General features: G+C 50.3%; 1 protein-coding gene across 1 annotated transcript in view; it reads left to right on the forward strand.

The window, feature by feature from the left end:
• The window catches only part of LOC115175209 (intersectin-2), a 104,730-nt gene that overhangs the window by 52,290 nt on the left and 34,697 nt on the right, over positions 1 to 17,743 (forward strand). The window contains exon 8 of the mRNA XM_029734459.1: positions 13,177 to 13,270. Within this exon, the coding sequence (XP_029590319.1) occupies positions 13,177 to 13,270 (94 nt within the window). The remainder of the gene's footprint in view (positions 1 to 13,176; positions 13,271 to 17,743) is intronic.

Below are 17,743 nucleotides of genomic sequence, written 5' to 3' on the forward strand. Positions count from 1 at the left end.
TGAGACAGCGGAGGCAGAGCTGAGACAGCGGAGGCAGAGCTGAGACAGAGCTGAGACAGCGGAGGCAGAGGAGACAGCGGAGGCAGAGAGGAGACAGCGGAGGCAGAGAGAGACAGCGGGGACAGAGAGGAGGCAGAGAGGAGACAGCGGAGGCAGAGAGAGACAGCGGAGGCAGAGAGAGACAGAGCTGAGACAGCGGAGGCAGAGCTGAGACAGAGCTGAGACAGCGGAGGCAGAGAGAGACAGTGGAGGCAGAGAGAGACAGTGGAGGCAGAGAGAGACAGCGGAGGCAGAGAGAGACAGCGGAGGCAGAGAGAGACAGCGGAGGCAGAGAGAGACAGCGGAGGCAGAGAGAGACAGCGGAGGCAGAGAGAGACAGCGGAGGCAGAGCTGAGACAGAGATAGACAGCGGAGGCAGAGAGGAGACAGCGGAGGCAGAGAGGAGACAGCGGAGGCAGAGAGGGACAGCGGGGACAGAGAGGAGGCAGAGAGGAGACAGCGGAGGCAGAGAGAGACAGCGGAGGCAGAGAGAGACAGCGGAGGCAGAGAGGAGACAGTGGAGGCAGAGAGAGACAGCGGAGGCAGAGAGAGACAGCGGAGGCAGAGAGAGACAGCGGAGGCAGAGAGGAGACAGCGTAGGCAGAGAGGAGACAGCGTAGGCAGAGAGAGACAGTGGAGGCAGAGAGAGACAGTGGAGGCAGAGAGAGACAGCGGAGGCAGAGCTGAAACAGCGGAGGCAGAGCTGAGACAGCGGAGGCAGAGAGAGACAGAGAGAGACAGCGGAGGCAGAGAGGAGACAGCGGAGGCAGAGAGGAGACAGCGGAGGCAGAGAGAGACAGCGGGGACAGAGAGGAGGCAGAGAGAGACAGCGGAGGCAGAGAGGAGACAACGGAGGCATAGAGGAGACAGCGGAGGCAGAGAGGAGACAGCGGAGGCAGAGAGGAGACAGCGGAGGCAGAGAGAGACAGTGGAGGCAGAGAGAGACAGCGGAGGCAGAGCTGAGACAGCGGAGGCAGAGCTGAGACAGCGGAGGCAGAGAGGAGACAGCGGAGGCAGAGAGGAGACAGCGGAGGCAGAGAGGAGACAGCGGAGGCAGAGAGGAGACAGCGGAGGCAGAGAGGAGACAGCGGAGGCAGAGAGAGACAGCGGGGACAGAGAGGAGGCAGAGAGGAGACAGCGGAGGCAGAGAGAGACAGCGGAGGCAGAGAGAGACAGCGGAGGCAGAGAGAGACAGCGGAGGCAGAGAGGAGACAGCGTAGGCAGAGAGGAGACAGCGTAGGCAGAGCGAGACAGCGTAGGCAGAGCGAGACAGCGTAGGCAGAGCGAGACAGCGTAGGCAGAGCTGAGACAGCGGAAGCAGAGCTGAGACAGCGGAGGCAGAGCTGAGACAGCGGAGGCAGAGCTGAGACAGCGGAGGCAGAGCTGAGACAGAGCTGAGACAGCGGAGGCAGAGCTGAGACAGAGCTGAGACAGCGGAGGCAGAGGAGACAGCGGAGGCAGAGAGGAGACAGCGGAGGCAGAGAGAGACAGCGGGGACAGAGAGGAGGCAGAGAGGAGACAGCGGAGGCAGAGAGAGACAGCGGAGGCAGAGAGAGACAGAGCTGAGACAGCGGAGGCAGAGCTGAGACAGAGCTGAGACAGCGGAGGCAGAGAGGAGGCAGAGGAGGCAGAGAGAGACAGCGGAGGCAGAGAGAGACAGCGGAGGCAGAGAGAGACAGCGGAGGCAGAGAGAGACAGAGAGAGACAGCGGAGGCAGAGAGGAGACAGCGGAGGCAGAGAGGAGACAGCGGAGGCAGAGAGAGACAGCGGGGACAGAGAGGAGGCAGAGAGGAGACAGCGGAGGCAGAGAGAGACAGCGGAGGCAGAGAGAGACAGCGGAGGCAGAGAGGAGACAGTGGAGGCAGAGAGAGACAGCGGAGGCAGAGAGAGACAGCGGAGGCAGAGAGAGACAGCGGAGGCAGAGAGAGACAGCGGAGGCAGAGAGGAGACAGCGTAGGCAGAGAGAGACAGTGGAGGCAGAGAGAGACAGTGGAGGCAGAGAGAGACAGCGGAGGCAGAGCTGAGACAGCGGAGGCAGAGCTGAGACAGCGGAGGCAGAGCTGAGACAGCGGAGGCAGAGAGAGACAGAGAGAGACAGCGGAGGCAGAGAGGAGACAGCGGAGGCAGAGAGGAGACAGCGGAGGCAGAGAGAGACAGCGGGGACAGAGAGGAGGCAGAGAGAGACAGCGGAGGCAGAGAGAGACAGCGGAGGCAGAGAGGAGACAGCGGAGGCAGAGAGGAGACAGCGGAGGCAGAGAGAGACAGTGGAGGCAGAGAGAGACAGCGGAGGCAGAGCTGAGACAGCGGAGGCAGAGCTGAGACAGCGGAGGCAGAGCTGAGACAGCGGAGGCAGAGCGGAGACAGCGGAGGCAGAGCGGAGACAGCGGAGCCAGAGAGGAGACAGCGGAGGAAGAGAGGAGAAAGCAGAGGCAGAGAGAGACAGCGGGGACAGAGAGGAGGCAGAGAGGAGACAGCGGAGGCAGAGAGAGACAGCGGAGGCAGAGAGAGACAGCGGAGGCAGAGAGGAGACAGCGGAGGCAGAGAGAGACAGCGGAGGCAGAGAGAGACAGCGTAGGCAGAGAGGAGACAGCGTAGGCAGAGAGGAGACAGCGTAGGCAGAGATGAGACAGCGGAGGCAGAGAGGACACAGCGGAGGCAGAGAGAGACAGCGGAGGCAGAGAGGAGACAGCGGAGGCAGAGAGGAGACAGCGGAGGCAGAGAGAGACAGCGGAGGCAGAGAGAGACAGCGGAGGCAGAGAGAGACAGCGGAGGCAGAGAGGAGACAGCGTAGGCAGAGAGGAGACAGCGTAGGCAGAGAGGAGACAGCGGAGGCAGAGCGATACAGCGGAGGCAGAGCTGAGACAGCGGAGGCAGAGAGGAGACAGCGGAGGCAGAGAGGAGACAGCGGAGGCAGAGCTGAGACAGCGGGGACAGAGAGGAGGCAGAGAGGAGACAGCGGAGGCAGAGAGAGACAGGGGGACAGAGCGGAGGCAGAGAGAGACAGCGGAGGCAGAGAGGAGACAGCGGAGGCAGAGAGGAGACAGTGGAGGCAGAGCGATACAGCGGAGGCAGAGCTGAGACAGCGGAGGCAGAGAGGAGACAGCGGAGGCAGAGAGGAGACAGCGGAGGCAGAGCTGAGACAGCGGGGACAGAGAGGAGGCAGAGAGGAGACAGCGGAGGCAGAGAGAGACAGGGGGACAGAGCGGAGGCAGAGAGAGACAGCGGAGGCAGAGAGGAGACAGCGGAGGCAGAGAGGAGACAGCGGAGGCAGAGAGAGACAGCGGGGACAGAGAGGAGGCAGAGAGGAGACAGCGGAGGCAGAGATAGACAGCGGAGGCAGAGAGGAGACAGCGGAGGCAGAGAGGAGACAGCGGAGGCAGAGAGGAGACAGCGGAGGCAGAGAGGAGACAGCGGAGGCAGAGAGAGACAGCGGAGGCAGAGAGGAGACAGCGGAGGCATAGAGGAGACAGCGGAGGCAGAGAGGAGACAGCGGAGGCAGAGCTGAGACAGCGGAGGCAGAGAGGAGACAGCGGAGGCATAGCTGAGTCAGAGAGAGACAGCGGAGGCAGAGAGAGACAGAGCTGAGACAGCGGAGGCAGAGCTGAGACAGAGCTGAGACAGCGGAGGCAGAGAGGAGGCAGAGAGAGACAGTGGAGGCAGAGAGAGACAGCGGAGGCAGAGAGAGACAGCGGAGGCAGAGAGAGACAGCGGAGGCAGAGAGGAGACAGCGGAGGCAGAGAGGAGACAGCGGAGGCAGAGAGAGACAGCGGAGGCAGAGAGGAGACAGCGGAGGCAGAGAGGAGACAGCGGAGGCAGAGAGGAGGCAGAGAGAGACAGCGGAGGCAGAGCTGAGACAGCGGAGGCAGAGAGGAGGCAGAGAGAGACAGCGGAGGCAGAGCTGAGGCAGAGAGGAGGCAGAGAGGAGACAGCGGAGGCAGAGCTGAGACAGCGGAGGCAGAGAGGAGGCAGAGAGAGACAGTGGAGGCAGAGAGAGACAGCGGAGGCAGAGCTGAGACAGAGAGAGACAGCATAGGCAGAGAGGAGACAGCGGAGGCAGAGAGAGACAGCGGAGGCAGAGCGAGACAGCGTAGGCAGAGCTGAGACAGCGTAGGCAGAGCGATACAGCGGAGGCAGAGCGATACAGCGGAGGCAGAGCTGAGACAGCGGAGGCAGAGCGATACAGCGGATGCAGAGCGATACAGCGGAGGCAGAGAGAGACAGCGGAGGCAGAGCGATACAGCGGAGGCAGAGCGATACAGCGGAGGCAGAGCGATACAGCGGAGGCAGAGCTGAGACAGCGGAGGCAGAGAGAGACAGCGGAGGCAGAGAGGAGACAGCGTAGGCAGAGAGAGACAGCGGAGGCAGAGAGAGACAGCGGAGGCAGAGCTGAGACAGAGAGAGACAGCGGAGGCAGAGCTGAGACAGAGCTGAGACAGCGGAGGCAGAGAGGAGACAGCGGAGGCAGAGAGAGACAGCGGGGACAGAGAGGAGGCAGAGAGAGACAGCGGAGGCAGAGAGGAGACAGCGGAGGCAGAGAGAGACAGCGGGGACAGAGAGGAGGCAGAGAGGAGACAGCGGAGGCAGAGAGGAGACAGCGGAGGCAGAGAGAGACAGCGGGGACAGAGAGGAGGCAGAGAGGAGACAGCGGAGGCAGAGAGGAGACAGCGGAGGCAGAGAGAGACAGCGGAGGCAGAGAGAGACAGCGGAGGCAGACTGTATATATGTTTTATATATATTTTTTTGTTTGGGGGGGGTAAATTATCTACGGGCGTAGAAATGTCGGGCCGCCAGTTGTCCATTTCTGATCTAATCAATATTGAATGTAAAGGTATTGTTTTGTTATGTTGGCTATTAGCTGTCATTATACACTGAGTGTACAAAACATTAGGAACACCTGCCTTATATTGAGTTGCACCACCTTTTGTCCTCAGAACAGCCTCAATGTGATCGGGTCATGGACTCTACGAGACGTGAAAGCGTTTCACAGGGATGCTGGCCCATGTTGACTCCAATGCTTCCCACAGTTGTGTCAAGTTGGCTGGATGTCCTCTGGGTGGTGGACCATTCTTGATACACACAGGAAACTGTTGAGTGTGAAAAACCCAGCAGCGTTGCAGTTCTTGTCACAAATCAAACTGGCGTGCCTTGCACCTACTTCCATACCCCGTTCAAAGGCAATTAAATATTGTCTTGCCCATTCACACTCTGAATGGCACACATACACAATCCATGTCTCAAAAATCCTTCTTTAACCTGTCTCCTCCCCTACATCTACACTGATTGAAGTGGATTTAACAGGTGGCATCAATAAGGGATCATATCTTTCACCTGGATTCACCTGGTCAGTATACGTCATGGAAAGAGCAGGTGTTCCTAATGTTTTGTACAATCAGTGTAGGTACAGCTCCACATAAGGTTTTGCGATCATGCTGCAGGACTTTGTGGTTTGTGGTTTAGTACGGTACCAGGCTGACTAGGGGAAACATTCCCGCTGTTCTGTTCTTAGTGCACTTTCAAACTAAAACAATGATGGCATCTTTATGCTTTCGTTCATAAAATAATGATAAAAATGCTGATTTTTATTTAGTTATGGATCCATAACGAATTACTTTGGGAATAAATATCACTGAATTACAGAAATCTCCTCCAATCCTCTATATGTAATTATTGGCAGAGAGTCACGTCATATTTTTCTATATATTGTAGGCCTACCGTAGGCGACATGAGTCTCAGTAGTGTTGAGTACAGTGCTGTAAAAAGTGGTGTAGGTCTTATTTATTTAAAGAGCATTTTGAAGTTAGGGGTTCTTTAGCTAAATAGCCCAGTACTGTACTCTCGACCGTCACATTGTACAGCGCCATATTTTCAGTTCCATCCTAACGGAAACCCAGAGGGTTTTTTGTTTTTCTTGGAATAGAAACATCATAATATTAATCAAATTAATGAAGCAAGTACCAATCAAAAGTTTGGACACACCTACTCATTCCAGGATGTTTCTATATTTTTTCTATTTTCTACATTGTAGAAGAATAGTGAAGACATCAAAACTATGAAATAACACACATGGAATCAATTAAGAACAAATTCTTATTTACAAGGACAGCCTACTCCTTCCTCCCCGTCGAGGAACTGAACCCTGGCCTGCATTCTCTAGTACAGCCACTATTGAAGACTATCAAATTCTTCTCAAAGATGCCCTCTGGTGGTCAAACTAGCGCTAACTAGCATTAATGGTACCAGCGGTTCACACTTAAAGTAAATACGTGCCATAGATTTTCTGCAAGCTGGGCCGCAGTACGCTGCAACTTTTAACGTCTTTGGGACCCCTTCCCGTTCTCATCCCGGCAACTTTTAAAGGACGAACCACTGTAAGAATGTCATTTTAGAAGGCTGTTTTTCTCGACGCAATTTCAGTGATGTATCACATTGTGATATATATCGTTCTTAATTAGGGATTCACAATATATCGGTGAACATATTGTAATCGGACGATATTTGCTAAAAATGCCAACATCGGCATCGGACCGATGTCTGTCTAGTTTAACGCCGATGTCAAAACCAATGTCAAAGCTGATCTACATGCCTATATAACGTACGTACATAATGTAATGACGCCACATAGAATTTTACGCTACACGTGCAACACAGCGTTCCTAACCTAGCCCACAATGTCTGCTGTGTGGATGGAGGAGTCAACAAGTCCAGCAGTCATTTGAAAGAGTAAGAACATTTCAGCGAGACTCAAAGGGCGAATTCCAGTAATGCCAAGATAATGGAATTCATTGGCCTTGACAATCAACCATCCTCTGTCGTGGATGATGTTGGCTTTCGCCGACTGGTCGAACACCGGCATGTTGCCCTACCAGAGCTACACAGTAATAGTGTCACTGCTATTAGCTTCACGACTATGGAAATTGATTCACAAGCTTTTTTGAAAACAACAAAGCATGAGAAGACTGCCTTTGTTTTGGTTTGTTTGTTTGTTTGTCATTTAGGGTGTGCAGGGTGAATACGTGGTCTGTCGTACAGTAATCTGGTCAGTACATTGTTTTCACTGAGGAAATGTACTATTCTGCTGTTAATGATAATGCAGAGGATTTTTCCCACGGTAGTTATTGAGGTCAAATTTGTCTCCACTGGATTGGGGTGATCAAGCCTTGGTTCCAAATATTGGGGAAGATGCCAGAGCTGAGGATGATAAAGAGTTTATGTATAGCCAATTAGAAATGGTGGTCTTTATATTTTATAATTTCATCATCACCACAGGCCTTTTTCAAAAAATCCAAATCAAATTTTATTAGTCACGTGCGCCGAATACAACAGACCTTACAGGGAAATGCTGAATACAACAGACCTTACAGGGAAATGCTGAATACAACAGACCTTACAGGGAAATGCTGAATACAACAGACCTTACAGGGAAATGCTGAATACAACAGACCTTACAGGGAAATGCTGAATACAACAGACCTTACAGGGAAATGCTGAATACAACAGACCTTACAGGGAAATGCTGAATACAACAGACCTTACAGGGAAATGCTTACTTACAAGCCCTTAATCAACAATGCAGTTTAAAACAAAAAACAAAAACATAAGAATAAGAAATAAAAGTATCAAGTAGTTAAAGAGCAGCAATAAAATAACATAGTGAGGCTATATACAGGGTGTAGTGGTACAGAGTCAATGTGGAGGCTATATACAGGGTGTAGTGGTACAGAGTCAATGTGGAGGCTATATACAGGGTATTACGGTACAGAGTCAATGTGGAGGCTATATACAGGTTATTACGGTACAGAGTCAATGTGGAGGCTATATACAGGTTATTACGGTACAGAGTCAATGTGGAGGCTATATACAGGGTGTAGTGGTACAGAGTCAATGTGGAGGCTATATACAGGGGGTACCGGTACAGAGTCAATGTGGAGGCTATATACAGGGGGTACCAGTACAGAGTCAATGTGGAGGCTATATACAGGGGGTACCGGTACAGAGTCAATGTGGAGGCTATATACAGGGGGTACCGGTACAGAGTCAATGTGGAGACTCTATACAGGGGGTACCGGTACAGAGTCAATGTGGAGGTTATATACAGGGGGTACTGGTACAGAGTCAATGTGGAGGCTATATACAGGGGGTACCGGTACAGAGTCAATGTGGAGAGTATATACAGGGGGTACCGGTACAGAGTCAATGTGGAGGTTATATACAGGGGGTACTGGTACAGAGTCAATGTGGAGGCTATATACAGGGGGTACCGGTACAGAGTCAATGTGGAGACTATATACAGGGGGTACCGGTACAGAGTCAATGTGGAGGCTATATACAGGGGGTACCGGTACAGAGTCAATGTGGAGGCTATATACAGGGGGTACCGGTACAGAGTCAATGTGGAGACTCTATATAGGGTGTTACGGTAAAGAGTCAATGTGGAGGCTATATACAGGGGGTACCGGTACAGAGTCAGTGTGGAGGCTATATACAGGGGGTACCGGTACAGAGTCAATGTGGAGGCTATATACAGGGGGTACTGGTACAGAGTCAATGTGGAGGCTATATACAGGGGGTACCGGTACAGAGTCAATGTGGAGACTATATACAGGGGGTACCGGTACAGAGTCAATGTGGAGGCTATATACAGGTGGTACCGGTACAGAGTCAATGTGGAGGCTATATACAGGTGGTACCGGTACAGAGTCAATGTGGAGGCTATATACAGGGGGTACCGGTACAGAGTCAATGTGGAGGCTATATACAGGGAGTACCGGTACAGAGTCAATGTGGAGGCTATATACAGGGGGTACCGGTACAGAGTCAATGTGGAGGCTATATACAAGGGGTACCGGTACAGAGTCAATGTGGAGGCTATATACAGGGGGTACCGGTACAGAGTCAATGTGGAGGCTATATACAGGGGGTACCGGTACAGAGTCAATGTGGAGGCTGTATACAGGGTATTACGGTACAGAGTCAATGTGGAGGCTGTATACAGGGGGTACCGGTACAGAGTCAATGTGGAGGCTATATACAGGGGGTACCGGTACAGAGTCAATGTGGAGGCTATACACAGGGGGTACTGGTACAGAGTCAATGTGGAGGCTATATACAGGGGGTACCGGTACAGAGTCAATGTGGAGACTATATATAGGGGTACCGGTACAGAGTCAATGTGGAGGCTATATACAGGTGGTACCGGTACAGAGTCAATGTGGAGGCTATATACAGGGGGTACCGGTACAGAGTCAATGTGGAGGCTATATACAGGGAGTACCGGTACAGAGTCAATGTGGAGGCTATATACAGGGGGTACCGGTACAGAGTCAATGTGGAGGTTATATACAGGGGGTACTGGTACAGAGTCAATGTGGAGGCTATATACAGGGGGTACCGGTACAGAGTCAATGTGGAGACTATATACAGGGTGTTACGGTAAAGAGTCAATGTGGAGGCTATATACAGGGGGTACCGGTACAGAGTCAGTGTGGAGGCTATATACAGGGGGTACCGGTACAGAGTCAATGTGGAGGCTATATACAGGTGGTACCGGTACAGAGTCAATGTGGAGGCTATATACAGGGGGTACCGGTACAGAGTCAATGTGGAGGCTATATACAGGGAGTACCGGTACAGAGTCAATGTGGAGGCTATATACAGGGGGTACCGGTACAGAGTCAATGTGGAGGCTATATACAGGGGGTACCGGTACAGAGTCAATGTGGAGGCTATATACAGGGGGTACCGGTACAGAGTCAATGTGGAGGCTATATACAGGGGGTACCGGTACAGAGTCAATGTGGAGGCTGTATACAGGGTATTACGGTACAGAGTCAATGTGGAGGCTGTATACAGGGGGTACCGGTACAGAGTCAATGTGGAGGCTATATACAGGGGGTACCGGTACAGAGTCAATGTGGAGGCTATACACAGGGGGTACCGGTACAGAGTCAATGTGGAGGCTATATACAGGGGGTACCGGTACAGAGTCAATGTGGAGGCTATATACAGGGGGTACCGGTACAGAGTCAATGTGGAGGCTATATACAGGGGGTACCGGTACAGAGTCAATGTGGAGGCTATATACAGGGGGTACTGGTACAGAGTCAATGTGGAGGCTATATACAGGGGGTACCGGTACAGAGTCAATGTGGAGGCTATATACAGGGGGTACCGGTACAGAGTCAATGTGGAGGTTATATACAGGGGGTACTGGTACAGAGTCAATGTGGAGGCTATATACAGGGGGTACCGGTACAGAGTCAATGTGGAGACTATATACAGGGTGTTACGGTAAAGAGTCAATGTGGAGGCTATATACAGGGGGTACCGGTACAGAGTCAGTGTGGAGGCTATATACAGGGGGTACCGGTACAGAGTCAATGTGGAGGCTATATACAGGGTGTACTGGTACAGAGTCAATGTGGAGGCTATATACAGGGGGTACCGGTACAGAGTCAATGTGGAGACTATATACAGGGGGTACCGGTACAGAGTCAATGTGGAGGCTATATACAGGTGGTACCGGTACAGAGTCAATGTGGAGGCTATATACAGGGGGTACCGGTACAGAGTCAATGTGGAGGCTATATACAGGGAGTACCGGTACAGAGTCAATGTGGAGGCTATATACAGGGGGTACCGGTACAGAGTCAATGTGGAGGCTATATACAGGGGGTACCGGTACAGAGTCAATGTGGAGGCTATATACAGGGGGTACCGGTACAGAGTCAATGTGGAGGCTATATACAGGGGGTACCGGTACAGAGTCAATGTGGAGGCTGTATACAGGGTATTACGGTACAGAGTCAATGTGGAGGCTGTATACAGGGGGTACCGGTACAGAGTCAATGTGGAGGCTATATACAGGGGGTACCGGTACAGAGTCAATGTGGAGGCTATACACAGGGGGTACTGGTACAGAGTCAATGTGGAGGCTATATACAGGGGGTACCGGTACAGAGTCAATGTGGAGGCTATATACAGGGGGTACCGGTACAGAGTCAATGTGGAGGCTATATACAGGGGGTACCGGTACAGAGTCAATGTGGAGGCTAAATACAGGGGGTACCGGTACAGAGTCAATGTGGAGGCTATATACAGGGCGTACCGGTACAGAGTCAATGTGGAGGCTATATACAGGGTGTTACGGTACAGAGTCAATGTGGAGGCTATATACAGGGCGTACCGGTACAGAGTCAATGTGGAGGCTATATACAGGGTGTTACGGTACAGAGTCAATGTGGAGGCTATATACAGGGGGTACCGGTACAGAGTCAATGTGGAGGCTATATAAAGGGGGTACCAGTACAGAGTTAATGTGGAGGTTATATACAGGGGGTACCGGTACGGAGTCAATGTGGAGACTATATACAGGGGGTACCGGTACAGAGTCAATGTGGAGGCTATATACAGGGGGGTACTGGTACAGAGTCAATGTGGAGGCTATATACAGGGGTACCGGTACAGAGTCAATGTGGAGGCTATATACAGGGGGTACCGGTACAGAGTCAATGTGGAGGCTATATACAGGGGGGTACTGGTACAGAGTCAATGTGGAGGCTATATACAGGGGGTACCGGTACAGAGTCAATGTGGAGGCTATATACAGGGGGTACCGGTACAGAGTCAATGTGGAGGCTATATACAGGGGGTACCGGTACAGAGTCAATGTGGAGGCTATATACAGGGGGTACCGGTACAGAGTCAATGTGGAGGCTATATACAGGGGGGTACCGGTACAGAGTCAATGTGGAGGCTATATACAAGGGGTACCGGTACAGAGTCAATGTGGAGGTTATATACAGGGGGTACCGGTACAGAGTCAATGTGGAGACTATATACAGGGGGTACCGGTACAGAGTCAATGTGGAGGCTATATACAGGGGGGTACCGGTACAGAGTCAATGTGGAGGCTATATACAGGGGGTACCGGTACAGAGTCAATGTGGAGGCTATATACAGGGGGTACCAGTACAGAGTCAATGTGGAGGCTATACACAGGGGGTACCGGTACAGAGTCAATATGGAGGCTATATACAGGGGGTACCGGTACAGAGACAATGTGGAGGCTATATACAGGGTGTTACGGTACAGAGTCAATGTGGAGACTATATACAGGGGGTACCGGTACAGAGTCAATGTGGAGGCTATATACAGGGGGGTACCGGTACAGAGTCAATGTGGAGGCTATATACAGGGGGTACCGGTACAGAGTCAATGTGGAGGCTATATACAGGGGGTACCGGTACAGAGTCAATGTGGAGGCTATATACAGGGGGTACCAGTACAGAGTCAATGTGGAGGCTATATACAGGGGGTACCTGTACTGAGTCAATGTGGAGGCTATATACAGGGGTACTGGTACAGAGTCAATGTGGAGGCTATATACAGGGGGTACCGGTACAGAGTCAATGTGGAGGCTATAAACAGGGGGTACCGATACAGAGTCAATGTGGAGGCTATATACAGGGGGTACCAGTACAGAGTCAATGTGGAGGCTATATACAGGGGGTACCGGTACAGAGTCAATGTGGAGGCTATATACAGGGGGTACCGGTACAGAGTCAATGTGGAGGCTATATACAGGGGGTACCGGTACAGAGTCAATGTGGAGGCTATATACAGGGGGTACCGGTACAGAGTCAATGTGGAGGCTATATACAGGGGGTACCAGTACAGAGTCAATGTGGAGGCTATACACAGGGGGTACCGGTACAGAGTCAATATGGAGGCTATATACAGGGGGTACCGGTACAGAGACAATGTGGAGGCTATATACAGGGGGTACCAGTACAGAGTCAATATGGAGGCTATATACAGGGTGTTACGGTACAGAGTTAATTTGCGGAGGCTCCAGTTTGTCCAGGTTTGGGTTGGAGAATCCAGTGGGTTCTGGTAGTCTTTAATAGTTGTTTCAAATATTTGTAATTGATCATGTATATGTTTTTTGCTGTTTGTTCTTTGTTATGGAGCCAAAAATATTTGAGAAGTGGTTTACCCATACATCTCCATTTTCGATAGATAACTCTCTCTTTCTTCTCTCTCTCTCTCCTTCTCCCTCTCTCCTCTCTCTCTCTCTCTCTCTCTCTCTCTCTCTCTCTCTCTCTACTTCTCCCTCTCTCTCTCTCTCTCTCCATCCAGCACTCCCTCTGTCCTGCTTCTCCTCTCCAATGGCATTCTCTCCATCCGCTGGGATCTCCAAGGCTAACTCCCTATTGGATCTGTCCTCTAGCAGGTAACAACAAGCTATCTCCCTATTGGATCTGCCCTCTAGCAGGTAACAACAAGCTATCTCCCTATTGGATCTGTCCTCTAGCAGGTAACAACAAGCCTACTCCCAATTGGATCTGCCCTCTAGCAGGAAGTGAAAGTGTGTCAACATCAGTAGACAGTCTGACTCACCTCACCTGTACTGTGTCGGTATTACCAACAGAGGTGTGTGTGTGTGTGTGTGTGTGTGTGTGTGTGTGTGTGTGTGTGTGTGTGTGTGTGTGTGTGTGTGTGTGTGTGTGTGTGTGTACGTATACACGCACTCGCGCCAGGATTAGCACTGACGGTAAAAAATTGAAAGCGCAAAAACAATTGTCCGGGAGAAGAAGAAAAAAATCCCTTTGTGAACTCTTCACTGATGGACATAATGCTTTATAGCCTCTACACTGATGGACATAATGCTTTATAGCCTCTACACTGGTGGACATAATGCTTTATAGCCTCTACACTGATGGACATAATGCTTTATAGCCTCTACACTGATGGACATAATGCTTTATAGCCTCTACACTGATGGACATAATGCTTTAGAGCCTCTTCACTGATGGACATAATGCTTTATAGCCTCTACACTGATGGACATAATGCTTTATAGCCTCTACACTGATGGACATAATGCTTTATAGCCTCTACACTGATGGACATAATGCTTTATAGCCTCTACACTGATGGACATAATGCTTTATAGCCTCTACACTGATGGACATAATGCTTTATAGACTCTTCACTGATTGACATAATGCTTTATAGCCTCTACACTGATTGACATAATGCTTTATAGCCTCTACACTGATGGACATAATGCTTTATAGCTAGCCTCTACACTGATGGACATAATGCTTTATAGCCTCTACACTGATGGACATAATGCTTTATAGCCTCTACACTGATGGACATAATGCTTTATAGCCTCTACACTGATGGACATAATGCTTTATAGCCTCTACACTGATGGGCATAATGCTTTATAGCCTCTTCACTGATTGACATAATGCTTTATAGACTCTACACTGATGGACATAATGCTTTATAGCCTCTACACTGATGGGCATAATGCTTTATAGCCTCTACACTGATGGGCATAATGCTTTATAGCTTTATGCTGCTACTGCATCTCAGAGCTGCTGCTACTGCATCTACATGAGCAGGTTACTCTGAGCACCATGGGTGGACGCCCTGAGCAGGTTACTCTGAGCACCGTGGGTGGACTCCCTGAGCAGGTTACTCTGAGCACCGTGGGTGGACGCCCTGAGCAGGTTACTCTGAGCACCGTGGGTGGACTCCCTGAGCAGGTTACTCTGAGCACCGTGGGTGGGCGCCCTGAGCAGGTTACTCTGAGCACCGTGGGTGGACGCCCTGAGCAGGTTACTTTGAGCACCGTGGGTGGACTCCCTGAGCAGGTTACTCTGAGCACCGTGGGTGGACGCCCTGAGCAGGTTACTCTGAGCACCGTGGGTCTGGTACATTTCTCAAATGTCCGGTAAATTAAAATGCCGCCGGTAAAATGTCCAGCGTCACATTTTCCGTTAACGGAAACCCTGATGTGGTGTGTGTGTGTGTGTGTGTGTGTGTGGTGTGTGTGGTGTGTGTGGTGTGTGTGTGGTGTGTGTGGTGTGTGTGTGTGGTGTGTGTGTGTGTGTGTCTGACAGTATCAACAGAATGTACTGATTTATCTGTACAACACACACACCACAACACACACACACCACACACACCACACACACCACAACACACCCACACACACACACACACCACAACACACCACACACACCACAACACACCACACACACACCACAACACACCACACACACACACCACAACACACCACAACACGCCACACACACACCACACACACACAGACACACACACACACACACTTCAAATTCCTTATATTAAGCAAACCAGACGGCCACAATTCTCTTGTTTTTTCATTTACGGATAGCCAGCGGCACACTCCAACACAACAGACATAATTTACAAACGAAGCATTTGTGTTTAGTGAGTCTGCCAGATGTGAGGCAGTAGAGATGACCAGAGATGTTCTCCTGATAAGTGTGTGAAATGGACCATTTTCCTGTCGAAATGTAACGAGTACTTTTGGGTGTCAGGGAAAACGTATGGACTAAAGGCTGTGTGTCTGGAAATTGTGTGACGGGTATTCTGTTTGGCAGTTTCCTCATTCCTCTTCTAAAACTAATGAAGGCCAGTGAAATCAGGTTAGTGGGACTCTCTCTCTCTCTCTCTCTGTGCATCAGTGAGTTGGACCAAAATATTGAAGCCAGCAGCCTCAGAGCTCGGAGATGACCGAGGGAGGGGGCAATATGCAGTGGTGGAAATTGTTCCCAATTGTCATACTTGATTAAAAGCACTCTCATCTTTAGGATGCTTTGCCATAATACTAAAATAGTTCAAATTGTTGAAAATTCTTCAGATGCACAGAAATATTTGCAGATACACACACACATGCTGTTGAAACCATTTTATTTTTTATTTTTCACCAAACAAGTCAGTGCAACATATGTACAGCAGATATATTTACATTGGACTGAACAAAAATATGCTCACAAAAAAAAACTGTAAACTGAAAAAAGAAAATTGCAGAAAAAATATATAGAAAGAAAAAGAGGCAAGAAACATCTTGCCGCACAGCTGGGTCTGGCCACAACGCCTCGTCCACATCACAGGCAATATCTTCCCTTGCCAGACATCGAGGGAAGAAGCACCTTGAGTGCCTTATCCATCCCTGAATCGCACCCACATCAATCTCATCACATGCCTCTTCCATAGCCTGCACAAGAGGCATGCGCCCAAAGGGCTGCCGACCTCCCACCACCATGCCGAAAATAACTCTTCTATGGGGTTCAGAAATGGTGAGTGTGGTGGGAGGTCAGCAAACCAGTTTTGGACTGGGGCTGCACGATGAAAGCTCACGTTGTCCCATACTACAACGTACCGGGTTCTTTGATGGTCTGCATCATTCATACGCTCTGGTGGTATGAGAATGCTGTGGAGTCTGTCCAGAAATGTGAGAATATGGGCTGTGTTGTATGGTCCAAGGTTGGCATGACGGTTTGAGGACACCATGTGTTGTATGGTCCAAGGTTGGCATGACGGTGGAGGACACCATGCGTATTGGAGATGGCAGCGCACATTGTGATGTTCCCACCACGTTGGCCAGGAACATCTATAATGGCTCTGTGGCCAATGACGTTTCTCCCCCTTTCTTCTGGTCTTTGCTAGGTTGAACCAAGCCTCATCTATAAAGATGAACTCATGTGGGATTGCATGAGTATCCATTTCCAGTACTCCCTGAAAACAAAGAACAAAAGCGGTCAATATGGTGTTATCCAGTACAATGTTGCGTGTAGTGTACTGCAGTCAATATTGTACTTCCATCCACATATGCTCATCTGACCTCTTTGTTTCTTTGAGAGTTTCTCTCAAACTTAACGGCACCTTATAAAGTTGTTTCATTCTCATTTGGTTTCGCTTGAGAATGCCAGCCAATGTGGACAGACTGACTCGTTGAATGTTGTTGAATATGCTGTTGTCTTGGATGATGTGGCTTTGAATTTCTCGAAAATCTGATTTCATTCATTTCCAAAACCAAGTTTACAATGGCAGCTTCCTCCTGTACCCCGGTGAACATTTGTCCCCTTCTTCCACCATGGTTGCGTCTCTCAGTCCTTTAGAAAAACTAAAAAAAACTAAAATATATGGCTTGGACAATGCAGCCTAAAGATATTTCCCCCACAGTAGAGTAAATTCTACAGGACATTTGTGCAGTTAGTGTATGACATCAGCCATTCATGAAGTAAACAGGTGTCACCCAACTGATACACTATGACATGGGGTGAAATAAATGTTGGTTACATACCTGTACTCCAGTCTGCATGTCCGGAGGACACAGGCAACAGTAAAAATGGCTGAAGTTGGGCTGCACTCTGTCCAGCCTCTCGCATTGTCAGCCCAGGTCGATGACATGATCAACGAAGGTTGCTCTGATTTCATTTGAAAGTTGCTGTCTTCTTTTGGCCATGAACTCCTCTACCAGCTCTACCCCTACCTCTCACTCTTCCTCCCCCTCTCATTCTCACCCTCCCTCTTCCTCTTCCTCTCTCTGCAACGGCTTCCGTTGTTGTTGTAAAACGAAAAGTACCTGTGGTCTTTTCATAGTGCTTACTTCCTGATTGAAGTGGTAACAATTAACCATTGAGGTGTTTGGCCAGGTGGCACATGTATTGGCCAATTAGCTCATGTAGTGTCATTTTGAATGGCAGTGTTTTGAAATGGCAAACATGTGACTTTATGTCAGATTGTTGTGTCTTATGCAGAGAACCGTGTGCAGTGCATTTAAAATGTGCCATTTTTGAATTGCAAAATGTGTTTAGACTTTTGGAGACTTGAGAAGAGGTTTTGCTCTCTGTGTGTCAGTTTA

The sequence above is a fragment of the Salmo trutta genome, chromosome 35, assembly GCF_901001165.1.
Source record: "Salmo trutta chromosome 35, fSalTru1.1, whole genome shotgun sequence".
In the NCBI taxonomy this organism is placed as follows: Eukaryota; Metazoa; Chordata; class Actinopteri; order Salmoniformes; family Salmonidae; genus Salmo; species Salmo trutta.